At 48.9% G+C, this 15438-nt stretch overlaps 1 protein-coding gene across 1 annotated transcript in view; it reads right to left on the bottom strand.

Annotated features, from left to right (window-relative positions):
* Window positions 1-13012, bottom strand: part of BCO1 (beta-carotene oxygenase 1) — a 29859-nt gene extending 16847 nt beyond the window's left edge. The window contains exons 1-5 of the mRNA XM_018061761.1: window positions 12771-13012; window positions 8264-8392; window positions 4951-5080; window positions 3067-3214; window positions 1412-1559 (exon numbers count right to left, since the gene is read on the bottom strand). Coding sequence (XP_017917250.1) covers window positions 1412-1559; window positions 3067-3214; window positions 4951-5080; window positions 8264-8392; window positions 12771-12834 — 619 coding nt within the window. The 5' untranslated portion in view covers window positions 12835-13012. The remainder of the gene's footprint in view (window positions 1-1411; window positions 1560-3066; window positions 3215-4950; window positions 5081-8263; window positions 8393-12770) is intronic.

The raw sequence follows: 15438 nt of genomic DNA, 5'->3' as shown, positions 1-15438 counted from the left end.
TTCTTGGAGGGACAACCCTTAGAGGGAAGGGGGGGATCTGAAGGAAATGCTGCAGGAGGCCAAGCACCTCGCCCGGCACCCAGCGAGAAGGTGCTTGGGACTGCTCGGTTTCCTTGTTCTTTGCGAGGATGAGTCACCCGCTGGCCAAAAGGCCTCCCCACCCAGGCCTGGGGCTGGGTTATAATGAGCTACATTAATGAGCTCCATGCAAGTGTCCTCGCCGTCCCGTGGCCACCTGTGCACCCTGTAAACAGCTGGCTGGTGGGAGGCAGGCTGTCGGGTTGTGGGGCAGGTCTTTTCTTCACTAAGCAGATGGGACACAAGGCAAACGGGAAGGAAAGGCACCCTGGCCTGGGAGGCGGGAGGCAGGTGTGAGTCCCGGTGGAGCGCCAGCCTGGAGCAGGTGCGGAGGTAACCTGCTGTGAGCCATGGGGATGTCACCTGATCCCCTGGGGCTCCCGGTCCTCAGGAACATGAGGTGGCAAACTCAAACGGCTAGCCTACCCTCAGGTGTGACATTCTAGGATCCTGAGCCAGACCCTGCATCCCTTTATTGGCTTAATTAACGGGGGTTCCATTTAACAAGAGCACTCACTGCACCGTGTGACCCAGGGACTCCCGTCAGCCAGTGGAGCCTGGAATTTGCTGGACTAGGGGTGCTCTACAGAACGATAAGGGAGGGGCCAGGAGCGATCTCGGATGGAAACCCGTCTTCCTAAACCAGAAGGTCTAGCTGAGCACCCTCGCAGTCCTGCACCATCCCTGGAGCCCGCACAGCCGCCCTCGGAGGCCTGGTCTCCCGGGTGTGGTTTCGAGAGGGTCCTGCCCAAATAAGGGCGAGGAGTCCCACCCTTCTCCCCCGCAGGAACGCGCAATCACAATCAGCCTGGGCGCCACGCCAGACTCCCGGGCCTGAGTGAAGAATGTCTAGAAGGCCCAGGGAGGAGGGCGGACTCTGGAGTGGATGCCAGCAGGCCTGAGCTCCCTGAACAACCTGGGGAGCCTGGCTTTGGGGGCTGGGATGAGAGAGAGCACCCCAGCCCTGACAGATGGAGGTTTGTCAGAAAACTAAAAAACGAATGAATGAAAGGAAGGATGGATGATGGATGGATGGATGGATGACAACATCAGTGGACAGATTGATAAATACATGATTAATGGATGAATTAATGAAAGAATGAACAGGAATTGAAAGAAAAGGAGGTTGGAACAGCAAAGGGATTCACTTCTTCCAAAAGGAAACGTAGCATCATCCCTTTCCTCCTAAAGGAGAAAAGCGAGTCCATGGTCCTCTGAGTCATCCATGTGGGCAAGTATCGGGCTGAGTTTTGTGCCATCAAACAAAACCAGAACTCTTCCCAAAGAGCCACCCTTGGTGTTCATGCCTCATCACAGCCCCAGAATGACCCACCTGGGACTGTGGCAGGGATCTTAAAGATCACGTATTTTGTCTTCCCCTTGTCCACGATGGATGTGCCAACGTTGAGAACATTTCCAGCAGCATCGTAGTGAGGATGCGATGTTGCCAGATTTACAGCCACGTATTTACGATAATCAACCTGCAAAACACAACAGTCAGCTGCTTTGAAAAGGGGGAGAGGGTGAAGTCCCGCCAAGAGCTGCCTGACTCCAGGCTCAGGGAGATGACGGCTATTTTTGCACGTCTCCCAACCTGAAAATGAGGCAGACATTCCCTTTGAAGGAGATGCTTCCTCTTGCGACCTGATGTAACCCTGTGGGGGCTCCCGCAGCCCATACGCTGCAGGGGCTTGCTGAGCTACGTGTGTTCTCTGACGGTTGTCCCTCTCTGGCCCCACCGGGTGGCCTCGGTGTGGAAACCCGATGCCTCACCGCAGAGAGCTCCAAGTAACGTCGTGGGCAGAGAGGCAGCCTGAGTGCTAATCCTGGCCCTGGTGAAGTCATTTAAATCCTCCCCTTTTGTATCCCACAGAGGCATAAATCCCCACGCCTCTCTCCTAGGGTTATTCTGGGAACGGAGAGATTACAAAAAGCATTTGGTCAAAGGGAAACATTGACTAACGACCTCAGTAACGATCCTGACTCCAAACAGGCCACAACCATAGCACAATGGGGTGGCCAGGGAACCAGCTGTCCGCCCTTCCTCCCTGAGAACAGCACAACCTTCAGCCGAAAGTCGGGCGCTACCTCCTTCTCACCTAGTGATTCCTCTCTGCAGCTTTGTGGAAAACGCTCCTCAGTTGGACCTATGCTGCCTAGCTTCAGAGGAGCTGGACATGATTTCATGGCTAAGAAAAGCACTCCCTCTAACAGATCGTTAAGATGTGTTGCAAAGACATCAAGGCTTTGAACGGGCAGCTGGAGAAAACTGAAGTGGGTCTACTGATCACGAAAACGTAGACCCGCTTCTGCCCAGGAAAGGCCTCCGCGTGGGCGCTGACGTGCACCTGTGCTCTCTGCCCCACGCCTCCCTCTTCGGGGCTGCTGGGAGTCCTGGACAGCCCAGCACTGTCATCCAATCACATTGCCACTGCGGGTCCACTCAGTGCCGAGGGCTGTCCACACTGTCGGGGCTCGACCTGGAGCTTCCAAAAAGGCAAGCTGAAGCAAGTCCTAACCGCTCGTGTCTGTATTTTGGAAACAGGGTTAAAATGAGGTCATTCTGGAATAGGGTGGGTGATTTGTATCTTTACAAGAGATGGGAACGAGGCATCTGTAAACCAAGGGGAGACCACCAGAAGCAGGAAGAGGCAAAGAAGTTTCCTTCCCTAGAAGCTTCAGAGAGAACAGGGCTTGCCAGCACCTGATTTCAGACTTCCAGCCTTCAGAACTGTGGGGGAATACATTTCTGTTGACCTAAGCCACCTAGTTTGTGTTCCTTTGTCACGGGAGTGCTAGGAATGAATTCAGACACAGAGATGACAGGGCAGAGTCCTGCCATCAGGAAGCTTAGAATCTAGTGCTAAGATGCCCGAGACAAGGGGATCAGAGGGGGCTCCTCTCTGAGTGCCTGCAGCCTCCCGGCCTCCCCGCAGAGGGTCCATTCCTTAAGTCAGGCACTGAGGCTGCTTGTAGATTCACTGATACCTTCTCCAGGGTTTCCAGGGTCTGGGGGTTGATCTTCCTGATGTAATTTGTCTCTGTGGTCGCATAGAAGTCTTCTCCACACCTCATGATGTTGATCAGACAGTTGTCTGTGAAATCGGGGATGGTGTGGGACAGGTAGGAGAAAGCTCTGGGGAGGAAAGCAAGTCAGCGAGTCAACCACTGTGTCCACTCAGCTGGAAGGTTCTACTCCAGATGGCTTTAGTTTGCCTACCACTTAAAACACTCTACTTCAACTAAGGGAGGGAAAGTGCTGGGTCACAACTGGTCATTTGAGGAATCTGACACTCCAGAGATCGAGTTAACCCAAAGCACCACCACACCCAATCAGCTAAGAAGGGAGTCAGCCGGGACAGCAAGGCTGCCCACTGAGCCCTCCCCAGCTCCCCACATCCAAAGGTCTCCCCGACTAGAGCCATCAAGAGCTGGTGGACGGTTCTCAAGTATTTTAAGAAGCCCTATAGAAATCACACACATACCCATGATGGCTCCCCCAAAACTAGAAAAGCAGCTGATCTCTGCTTTGAGCAGGAATGAGAGTCCGCCCTCGTTACCTCAACTTTGTCCAAGAAATTCGTTTCTTTGAAAAAGGAAAGTAAACTGAGTTAAGAACTGATCATTTGATTAGAGTGAAGTGAAGTGGCTCAGTCCTGTCTGACTCTTTGCGACCCCCGTGGACTGTAGCCCTCCAGGCTCCTCCGTCCATGGGATTCTCCAGGCAAGAATACTGGAGTGGGTTGCCATTTCCCTCTCCAGGGGATCGAACTCAGGTCTCCCACATTGCAGGCAGACGCTGTAACCTGAGCCACCAGGGAAGCAGGCAAACTCAAAAGCAGGAAGACGTGGCCCAGTGTACTGGTGAGTGCTCCCCCTACTGGCAATCACTGTAACAGCGAGGATGCCGCACAAGCTGCGGTTTTCAATTCCTTCCCTCCCGCTGCCGCCTGGCTCCTCCCCCGTCTGCAATGGGTGTTTCCAGCCTGCTGCTTGCCGGGCCCCCAGCGCTGGAAGCTGGGATTGGAGAGACGATGTCAGTTCTGGAGAAGCAGAAACCAGCTTCCCTCTCCAGGCCAGTCTACCCCTAATGTACCCCTTCTATGTCTAAAGCGTATCAGAAAGGAGATGATGACCACTGGCCTGATTCCCTGGCCAACAATTCAAAACGTGTAAGGCATTCATATGCATCACAACCCAGATGATTTTAAATGTATACAACTGAAAATCTCCCCCATCCTTCCCCCGTTGGTTCCCTACCTCGCCCCTGCCTTCTCCCAGGCTTTCTGCACATTCAAAAACAAACCTAGATATCCCCTGCCTTATAGCACGAATTACAGCATATTATATGCTCTTTCTACACTTTACTTTTTTCCCCCTTTTCCCCACTTAGCAGTATATCCTGGAAATCTTCCATTCAGTACATAGAGAGCATCCTCACTGCTTTTATGTCTGCCTGGTGTTCTCCTGTATAGTGTTACTGCGATTTATTTAACATTCTTCTGTTAGTGATCACCTGAGTTATTTTCAGTTCCTCATCATAACAAATCATTCAGCCATGAATAACCTTGTATGTCTGTCATTTCAGAAACAAGCAAGCACCTCTCTGGACTGAAGGGAATGTGTGTTTGTAATTTTGATAGGTGATTTCAGAGTGCTCTCCCAGCAGCCATGTGGAGGACGTCTGACAATCTGCCAGATGCTCTTTGCCTCGCTGCTATCAGTGATCCAGAGGAACGTAGGCTGCATGGTCAAAGGCCATCACGGGAAGTTTCCCATCCACCCTAAACACACCGTCAGAGGATCAAACGCTGGTTGTCCCAACCATCAGGGATATGGGAAAGCAGGACTAGATACAAAATGGACAGTTACTTGGAAAATATGTTTTTGCAGGGGTCTGGATAGGCCATTGTTCCGAACTCTGACACCACAATCCTGTTTGCTTCGATATTGGCAGTGTAGGTATCACTTCTCAGGTATTTGCTCCTGTAGTAGACTTCGCCTGAAAGAGAAGCAGCAGAATCATCTCAGGCTTATTTGAAACTTATTTGAACTTATTTCAGCCATTCCAGGGATGTGACGGGTGGGGGTGGGGGTGGCTTACTGAGACCGTCCCTTTAATGTGTGTGCTGGATACAACAAGCACGGGTGTGAACTCTCACATGCATTTTGGCAAGGTTGACTCACAACAATATGGCAAGGTAAGTATTCCTAGACCCAGCTCCATCTATGTATGATGGAACTGAGGCTCAGAAACGTTCCATCGCCTTGTCCAGCATCACCCAGAGACCTGTTGGCCCAGGCAATTGACCATGCTTTCCACCATGTTGGAATCCCTCCAGGTAAGGTCCAGGTTTGGAGGACGGATCCAGAAGGCCCCATACCCAGGCTGGGTTTCCCAAGGACCCAGTTCAGTTCTGGGAGCCTTACATTAACAGTTTAGCCCCTGGAGTAACATTTTTGTAATTGAAATAAACATGGTTTTATTTTTAATTATTAATGGTACAGAAGACTTTTTGCTCTTACTAAAATTATTTTTCAAATCTTTTAAAAAAATTTTAATTGGAGGATAATTGTTTTACAATATTGTGTTTGCTTCTGCCGTACTTGGTTTGCAACCAGGGAGCACTCTTATGCCCATTCTGCACACGGGAGAAGGTCAGCACATGTGCTGATGACGCTGGAGAGAATCTCACTCATTCCAGAAAAGCATGGACCCTCGCTTGACCAGTCTGCCAAGACCAACTTGAAAATATACTAGATGGTTCTAGACCTGTATTAATTTCTTGTGGCTGCTGTAACAAATTATCATAAATATAGTGGCTTCACAAAACACAAATTTGTTATGTTTTGAAAGACAGGTCTGAAGTGGGTTTTTCAGGGCAAAAATCAAAGGGTCAGCAGGACGGATTCCTCCTGGAGCTCTCGGGGAGAGTGTAGGAGCTGCCTGTTTCCCTTGGCTGTGGCTGTGTCACTCTGATCTCTGATTCCCTTGCCACAGCTTTTCAAAGCCCTTGAAGGATGAGTGGAATTGAACCACGAATCGGGGAGGTGGGCTAGGAAAGAGGGCGAGGTCTTCCCAGTCAGTCTCCCCAGAGTCTGCACGTCAAGACCTGGGGTTGGGGAGCACAGCCCACTTCCTGTAAGGGCTGAGTCAGCACCAGCTGAAGCACCAGTCAGGTGCTTGAGAGCCGCAGGAGTGGGATGAGGCTGGGGGGACCCGTGGGGACCCCACCAGGTCTTCAGGGCTGTGAATACTTAGGCCTGGGACCTTCATTTTGGTGGATAATTTGAAACCTCTAGAGTTTGGTGGGGTTTTTTGTCATTAATTAGCACATGACGTTATGTTGACTCTTCACATTCCTCGCTGTAGCATAACCTACGCTTCCATGGTTGGTGCAATTATAATATGCCAAAAAGTAGGGCCCAAGACACACTGACAACTCGTCCCCATTAGAGAAATGCCCATCACATATCCACTGTCACAATGATGGGCTTCAAAGAGAGACTGCATCTCGGGAAATTCTTGCCCAATAGTGTATATATACACTATTATATATAAAGTAGATAACTAATAAGGACTTACTGTTCAGAACAGGGAACTCTACTCAATACTCTGTGACAGCCTATATGGGAAAAGAATCTTTAAAAAGAGCTGTTCAGTCGCTCAGTTGTGTCCGACTCTTTTTCGATCTCATGGACTGCAGCATGCCAGCAGGCTCCTCTGTCCATGGGATTCTCCTGGCAAGAGTACTGGAGTGGGTTATCATTTCCTTCTCCAAAACAAAAAGGAGTAGATACATGTATATGTATAACTGACTCACTTTGCTGTACACCTGAAACTAACACAGCACTGTAAATCAACTATAATTTAAAAAAAAATCTCTGTGACTTTGACTCTTGGAATTCACACGTTCAAATCCTCTTGGGATGATGACTTTGTTTCTTATTGGAAAACAATCAAATCTATCGCTAAGGGGGACCTGGGTTGACTCATCTCCATATCTGCTTTATAAAAATTTTTAATTTTGAAAGAATTTTAGACTTGAAGAAAGCGCTCCCATATGCTCTTCCGCATCTCCACTCGGCCTTCATTATTGAGATCTCTGTTAACGTTTGAAAGCGTTATCTTCTAGTGGCCTCTGCTGAGGGCTATGAGCCATTTTTCTGTCTTTGCTTCCTTACTCCGGTTCTTTCCTTCCCGGTTTGGCACTAATTTCCATTCTTCATGCTAACTGCACTAGAACTGCCTGGTTTTAAAGATCACGGAGGCCTGAGGCCAACACCACCAGTGTGCTCGGGGTCATCTGGGAACGCAGATGCTCTATCCTTACCCTTCGAGCCCTGGGCAGGGTCTCAGGATGCACAGCTTAAATGAGCATCCTGGGGGATTCTGATGCAGAAACCCACAGACCACCTTTTGAGAAGTACTGCCTTTATGTTACCTGCAAATCAGAGGGCCCTGATTGCCTTATGCGTGCCCTCTTAAATTGTGTATGAGTGAGTGAGTGAGTGAAGTCGCTCAGTTGTGTCCAACTCTTTGCGACCCCATGGACTGTAGCCTATCAGGCTCCTCTATCCATGGGATTTTCCAGGCAAGAGTGCTGGAGTGGATTGCCATTTCCTTCTCCAGAGGATCTTCCCAACCCAGGAATCGAACCCAGGTCTCCCACGTTGCAGGCAGATGCTTTACCGTCTTTGTTTATATTTCCACTGTTAGACACAGGAGAGGCATTGAGAGCTCTAGAGGAGAGGAGAGACCAGGCCAGGCTGTGCCGCACCAACACCGGCAACCTGACTGACCATCTCAGAAAAGAACAGAAGACAGCTGCTTACCTCTGAGAGTAAGGTTTTAGTCTGAGACCCACTAGAAACTTTTAGGGGCTTCTCAGGTGGCTCAGTGGTAAAGGCTCCACTTGCATTGCAAGAGCCACAGGAGATGCAGGTTGGATCCCTGGGTCAGGAAGATCCCCTGGAAGAGGAAATGGCAACCTACTCCAGTATTCTTGCCTGGAAAATCCCATGGACAGAGGAGCCTGGTGGGTTACCGTGCATGGGATCACAAAAGAGTCAGACATGATTTAGCTACTAAACCAGAAGAGAATTAAAATTGTGTGTTGCTTTAAGCTGCTCCATCTGTGGTCATTTGTTACAGCACCCACGGCAAACCATGCGGTGCTCTTACCATCTCTGATTGTGAAGCTGTGGAGCAAGGCCAGGCCATCGAACCAGTGGTTGTATCTGGTCTCGCCCACCGTGTGCATTCCAGGCCCATTGCGGAGCAGGGTTCCCTGCAGCCAGGCTGGAATCTTGCCTGACGAGAGAAAGAATGTTTAGTTTCCAGCTCTGGACCTAAACCAAAAAGCTCAAAGAAGTGGCCATACAGCCCCTGTACCACTCACGGAATCTGTTCACTTCCAGAAAGAATGTGCCTGGCATTATGTGGGCGCTGAGGATACCGAGATGAACAGGCATCATCCCTGCTTTCAAGTGGGGCTTCCCAGGTGGCGCTAGTGGGAACCGGCCTGTCAATGCAGGAGACGTAAAAGACACAAGTTCCATCTGTGGGTTGGGAAGGCCCCTGGAGGAGGGCATGGCAAGCCACTCCAGTATTCTTGCCTGGAGTCCCATGGACAGAGGAGCCTGGCTGGCTGCAGTCCCTGGAGACACAGAGTTGGGCACAACTGAGCACCCATGCTTACTGCTTCCAAGGAACTCCTCCTCCGTTAAGAGACAGAGACAAAGGGAAACACCCAAAATACACTGGGATGAAGGCAACGCAGCAGACTCGGCAGGGGTGCTGGGGGGCAGAACTCCACTCCAAGGCGGGCTGAGAGCAGGAGGGCGAGGAACACTTCCTGGAGGAGGTGGCCTCGCTGGGTTTTGAGGGAGAGTTGGTGTTTGCCTTGCAAAGGCATGAGGAAAGAACATTCTAGAGCTGTGCTGTCCCATGTAGGGGAACTGTGTCCTGGAAACTTGGCTAGTCCCAACTGAGACGTACAGTAATTGTGAAAGGCACACCAGATTCCAGAGACTTAGGATGAAAAAGAAATGTAATACATCTCATTAGCAATTTAAAACCATTAGCTATATGTTGAACTGATAGCATTTTGGATATGTGGCATTACATGAAAAACACTACTAAAATTAACGTCATCTGTTTCTTTGTGCTTTCTGGTACGGGGCTGTTGGAAAAGTTTAAATCACACATGAGGCAGGCATTCCATGGCCGTTGGGACAGTGTTGCACGTGCTCTTGGCGCCCTGCCCACGTCCCCTTGGCTTTCAGCTCTCCCTGAAGGCTGCTTTCTGCAAATACCTAAAGCTCTTCACCTGAGGGCTTTGTTCTCACTGTGGAGCAGCTCTGCACAGACGTGGACAAGCCAGAACCACGCTGGAGAGTTAATGCCCCTGGAAGCTGCTCTCACTCGACGATAGATGGGATGATGTGGGTCCAAGGTCACCTCTTCCTTGCCCTCTGTGGACACGATGTGAGGCGTGGTTTATACTTTGCCCGGAGGATCCAGCTCCACTGACTCCTGGTGGTCAATGGCTTGATAACGCCTCCTTCGCCTCCTTCCCAGTGTTCCTTGGGAAGCACATCCCAAATAAACGACTTACTCCTGAATTCTTAGCTCTGGAGAAACCTGAACCCAGAGACCAGACACCGATTCAAAGACCAAGAAGTGTGCAAGCTGTTTAGTAAGAGCTGGCCTGTAACTTTCAAGTGAGAGTATAGCAAGTATTGAGGCTGCAAGGTTAAGTAGGGCCAAGAGGCCAAGGTCAATAAGACCATACCTAGCTTTGATTTGGTGCTTAGAAGAAAGGGACACTTTTGATGGGTGTAACAGGGAATAATAGGATTAATTTTTTTATTTGGTAATTTAAAAATTGAGATAAAATTCACATAACATAAATCCATCATTTCAAAGCATACAGCTCAGGGTGTGGTTTTTTTTGTTTTTTTTTTTTTTTTTTTTTTTTTTTAGTATATTTACAATGTTGTGCAACCATACCACTAACCCAAGAGCATTTCCATCACCCCCAGAAGAAGCCCTGTGCCCATTAGCAGTTAATCCGAATATGCCACCCAGCTCCTAGCAACTCCTAATCCACGTTCTGTCTCTAAGGACCTACTTCTTCTCATACTAATGGAATGTGATCAGATTTGGGGTGCCAAAAGTTATTTCTGGCTATGGTGTGGACTCTGGGTGGGAGGAGAAGCTAAAGAGAGGTGGGAAGACCTGAGGGAGGAGGAAGACAGTAGCAGCGGGACAGAGAGAATCTGATAAAACAAAGGGACTTAGAGTTTGACTAATTGTAGGGGAAACGGGAGGAGAGCACTGGAAAAGTGCCAGCCGAGTCCCTTGCCCTGGGTGTGACTATTCACAGCGACCTGGGACACAGGAGAAGGAGCAGGGAAAGATGAGTCTCAGCTTGAAAGTAAAGCCCCAGACGTCAACAGAAGAACGTTTGTGCTGTGCTTAGTCGCTCAGTCATGCCCATCTCTTTGCACCCCCATGAACTGTGGCCCACCAGGCTCCTCTGTCCATGGGGATTCTCCAGGTGGGTTGCCATGCACTTCCCCAGGGCATCTTCCCCACCCAGGGATCAAACCCAGGTCTCCCGCATTGCAAGCGGATTCTTTACCAGCTGAGCCACCAGGGAAGCCCTAAGAAGGTTTACTGAGCACTATGTGCTGCAGTAGATTAAATCATGTAGTCATTGCAGCAATCTCACGTGGTAGGTATGTGCTGACTTTATTAGCCACACGAGGAAACTGAGTCAGGAAATGCTCAAGTGTCTTGCAAAGGAAGAATCAGTCATGAATGCACAGCCAGATGTGAGGCCAGAGCCTTGGCCTGGCTTCCCTGGACAGATGTGGCCACACAGCACCGTGTGTAGCGAGCTGCCTGCCAGCAGACCCTGACTGGCGGATTAGACGTGACCCTGCAGGGAGGCCGGCTCTGGGCTGGAGCCTGTCCTCTGCTGGCTGCCTGGCCTCGGGCAAGTTGCTGCTTCTCCCTGGCCCGCAGCTTCACACCTGTCAAGGAAGGGGGCCCAGTTTTCAGCAGTGGTCCCCCACCTACATGCAGCCAGAGGGCTCTGAAAACACACATTTCTGGGCTCCACCCCTGGGCATCTGATTCAGAGGGTCTGAAGCAGGTCCAGGAATTTGAGATTCTAGCATGAGCCTGGGGAGTGCTCGAGCTGCAGGGCTGGGAACCATCCTTTGAAAACAACTGACTTAGATCTAAAGGTTCGTTCAGCATCTCAGGTCCTGGGATTCTTGTTCTCTAAAATTTCCAAGTATTGACATGCAGTCAATAAACATGAGCTCTAAGGGAGTATAACGGCAAAATGCCCACCATACCCCAGAGCATACAATGATGGGTATCACAGATCCACTTTTTAAAAAATAAAAAGTTAATAGTAAATGTACATTTGTTTTTTGAAAAAGTATTTATATATAAAGTCTACCTATCAACAGATTAATCTATCTTTGTACTATCTTATGGGTTTCCCTAGTGGCTCAGTGGTACCTGCAATGCAGGAGACACGGGTTCAATCCCTGGGTCGGGAAGATCCCCTGGAGGAGGGCAGGGCAACCCACTCCAGTATTCTTGCCTGGGGAATCCCACGGACAGAGGAGCCTGGTGGGCTACAGTCCATATGGTTGCAAAGGGTCAGACACAACTGAAGGGACAGAGCACGCATGCATATACTATCTACATTGTTTCTTTCAAAAACTTAAAGAAAATAGGCTCAAATATTAATAGTCCTTAAGAGACAGAAGAAATACTGCTGATTTTTATTTCCCTCTGGGTTCTCATTTGCACTTCTAAGTTTTATAACTGTGTAATATACATACACATATAGGTTGCACATTACCTCTGTAATCAGAACAAATATACATAGACGCTATTTCTTTCTTCCAAAAGCCTTCCAAGGCAATTCGTCTGCTGTAAAGCTCCAATGTGACTTGCCTCTCAGAGGGCACTGCTGTCTTGTCCTTGTGAAAACTGCCCATCTGTCCAAAACAGTGGTGTGGCTGAGCTGACCCCCTTCCCTGTTCTCAGCACAGCTCCTGGGACCCAGAGTGCAGACCACTCCCTGCCCTGTAGAGTCTAAACAAGATGGTCCCAGGAAAGTGGCCATGCGGAAGAGGAGGAGGAAGCTATGAAAAGAGGGTTATGTGGCAGCTCCCACCCTGGAGCTGTCTCATCTGCTCTGCAGTGCTTGCACCCCGAAACCACACCTTTGAGGAAATTTCATCCGGCTCTGCGGTGCCCACCCCGCACCACGCACGCATAGGAATGGGCCCTCGCACACGCTTCTCGTATCATTTTGAAATTAATTTAGGATGCACCCACTTCTACAAATACTGCACCCTGGGGACAGAACACAGTTTGCAGAATAATCTCACTGGCTATGAGCCAATAGCAGTAGGCCTGAGACTTTTCTCCTGGCAGTAGTGAGAACCACTGACTCCCCTTGAAAACTGAGTTATAATGCATAAAAGCACACCGAGATTTTCACAGGGAAAATGCCTAGAATATGGATCATGTCTCCTCCGTTTCCAGTTTTCCAGATTTTCCAAAAATGATTTACAATAAGCATTACTTTTATAAGCAGGAAAAAAAAGTGTACATCTAAACATATAAGTACCCGTGGTTTAAACAAAATGCTCACCTGTCACTCTGGCCCTCACAGGCTCCAGGTGCTCCTTCTTATTTCTGCCAAATATTATTTCCATCGTGCAGGGCTCTGAGCAAGAGCGATGCTAACAGTGAACAGATGCTCGTCCGTGTTCAGGGACTGCTCTTGGCCCCTCCTTGTCTTCCCTCCCTGCAGCTTCCTTTACGCCTCCTTCCCTTCAGATGGCACTGGCTTCTCCCGGTGCTGTCCCTTCTGGGAGGGCCCGGGATCTCTTCCTGCACAGAGAGAAGCTGTGCTGGCGTGACTTATGTTTGGTCAAAGGTCAGTTCCCCGGCCCTGTGTCGCAGCTAATCTTTAATCCTCCGATTATGTCCCCAGCTCTCCCTTTCCACTTCCACGTTTGGCTGAACCAAAAGAAACAAACAAACAAACAACTTTCTTGATGGGTTTAAACTGGTGGGATGGGGGGAAAGATAAATTGGAAGATTGGAATTGATACATACACACTAATATATATAAAATAGATAACTAACAAGGAGCTTCAGTATAGCATAGGAAACCCTACTCAGTACTCTATAATGGCCTATATGGGGAAGAATCTAAAAAACAGAGTGGCTATATTGTATAGGTATAACAGTCATTTTTCTGTACACCTGAAATTAACATAACGCTATGTTACGCTATTGCTTTGGTCGCAAAGAACTGGACCATGGGTTCTTTTGCGACCCCATGGACTGTAGGCCGCCAGACTCCTCTGTCCATGGGATTTCCCAGGCAAGAGTACTGGAGTGGGGTGCCATTTCCTTCTCCAGGGGATCTTCCCAACCCAGGGATCAAACCCCCATCTCCTGCATCAGCAGGTGGGTTCTTTATCACTGAGCCACTAGGGAAGTCCCAAATCAACTATACGACAATAAAAATGAAAGAAAAAAGCTGGCAAGATCATTTAGGGAAAACTATTTTGTTTTATTTTGACTAAAGGTTCTCGAGTCTCCTCACCACCCCCTATCTCCCAGCAAGAAAAAGAATCATATGTAAAGAGCAACTTAATTATATTTCATTTTTTGAAGAAGTAAATGTAAAATGTTTCATGTACCCTTTTAAACAATAAACACTGGGAACCAAAAACTTTACTCACGAACTGTAAGGAATAGTATTGAAGGTTCCTCTGCATTTCTGAATCTCGAGGTGATGCTATCACCGGAAATCCACACTCACATTGCTATGAATGTTGGATGATGAGTTACTGACCTCACCTTCTCTTACGTTGCTTCAAGAAAGAACCAACTGTTCCTTCTCTGGGTGGAGTGAGAAAAGTGAGAGGCGCTGGCCTTTGTACAACCAGCTGGGTCTAGCAGTGTCAGAGCTGGGTCCAGACTGTCTCAGGATCGCAGAGCTCAGTTCTGAGAGCAGCCTGGCCTGGCTTTGCTCCACCGTGGCCACACGTTCCAATCACCTGGTTGGGAGCTTTAGCAGTGCCCATGCTGGGCCCCACTCCAGGCCCACCCAGAGCCTCTGAAGGTGCAGCCCAGCCCTCAGGAGTCTTGCAACTTCTCCAGAAGATGCTCACTTGTGCAGCAGCCGCTAAGAAACTCTGGACCAAGGAAAGATGCTACGTGTTTCCAGTGATGCTAGATTCACGTTCCTCCCTTTTCTGTTTCTGGGGTACATTATGTACCCTTTTGGAGCCTCCATTTCCTTATCTATAAATGGAGGTATAGTGACATCAAAATCTCAAGGTTATTCAGAGTCAAGAGTCTAGCAAAAGCCCCTGTCCCCCAGTCAATGTGGGGGTCCTTTCTTCCCCACTGTCTCCAAAGGCATTTCTGTTTGACCCACATTTTCCATTCTGTCCCACAATAACTTGCCAGTTTATTCTGCTGTCTGGTTTAAACACGTGTATCCATGTCAAGAGTTATTTATTCCTAGGTTGTGAACGCTGAGTTCCTGTGAGGATTAAAGGAGAATGTCTGGCATGCACTGAGCATTTGGGAAAAAATTACACTGCCAAAGGCGGCAGCTCTGGTGCAGAAATAAAGAGCTCAGGGCTTATGGGGATCAGAAGACCTGGACTCTATGATTTAAAAACTGTAACTTGTCACACGACCCCCTCTGAACCTCACTTTATTCTGCCAAAAGGGTTGGCAACGCCCAAGTCATGGGGTTTGTTGAGAGGATCAGACGAAGCTATAAAGTGAAAACATGAGCATGTTCTCCTTGTCCATTTTGTATATTCAGAAAAGCAGTGGCCCCCATCCATGGAGAATATTCTCTGAGTCAAGCACTTGGTGAAGCACTCTGCATGCACTGGCTTGCTCTGGCCTTACATAATAATCCTGTGACATGAGCGTTCTTAGCAGCGTTTGGGGGATGAGAAAGCTCAGGGAAGACAACCGGGTTGCCCTGGATCACACAGCTACTAAGAGATCGAAGCAAAACCAGGAAGTCTGACTTCAAAATACACACGCTTGATAATTTCACACAGCTCCGATGAGTGAGGGATGTTTGCTAGGTTTCTACTGAACAAAGTAATGGGTAGAGGACCCCAAGAGGGCCAGTCTTGGGTTGATATGTTGGCCTTATTATATACAGAACACTGAAGAACCCCAGTTCTTGAGCCCCAGTTCTTGAACCTTCATTCAGGTTCCAACTGTTCCTCAGGGCAACGTTATGGTGAAACAAAGGATTTTTTACAATGGTG

This window comes from Capra hircus, chromosome 18 (genome assembly GCF_001704415.2).
Source record: "Capra hircus breed San Clemente chromosome 18, ASM170441v1, whole genome shotgun sequence".
NCBI lineage: Eukaryota > Metazoa > Chordata > Mammalia > Artiodactyla > Bovidae > Capra > Capra hircus.
This window is presented reverse-complemented; position numbering and strand designations above follow the sequence as displayed.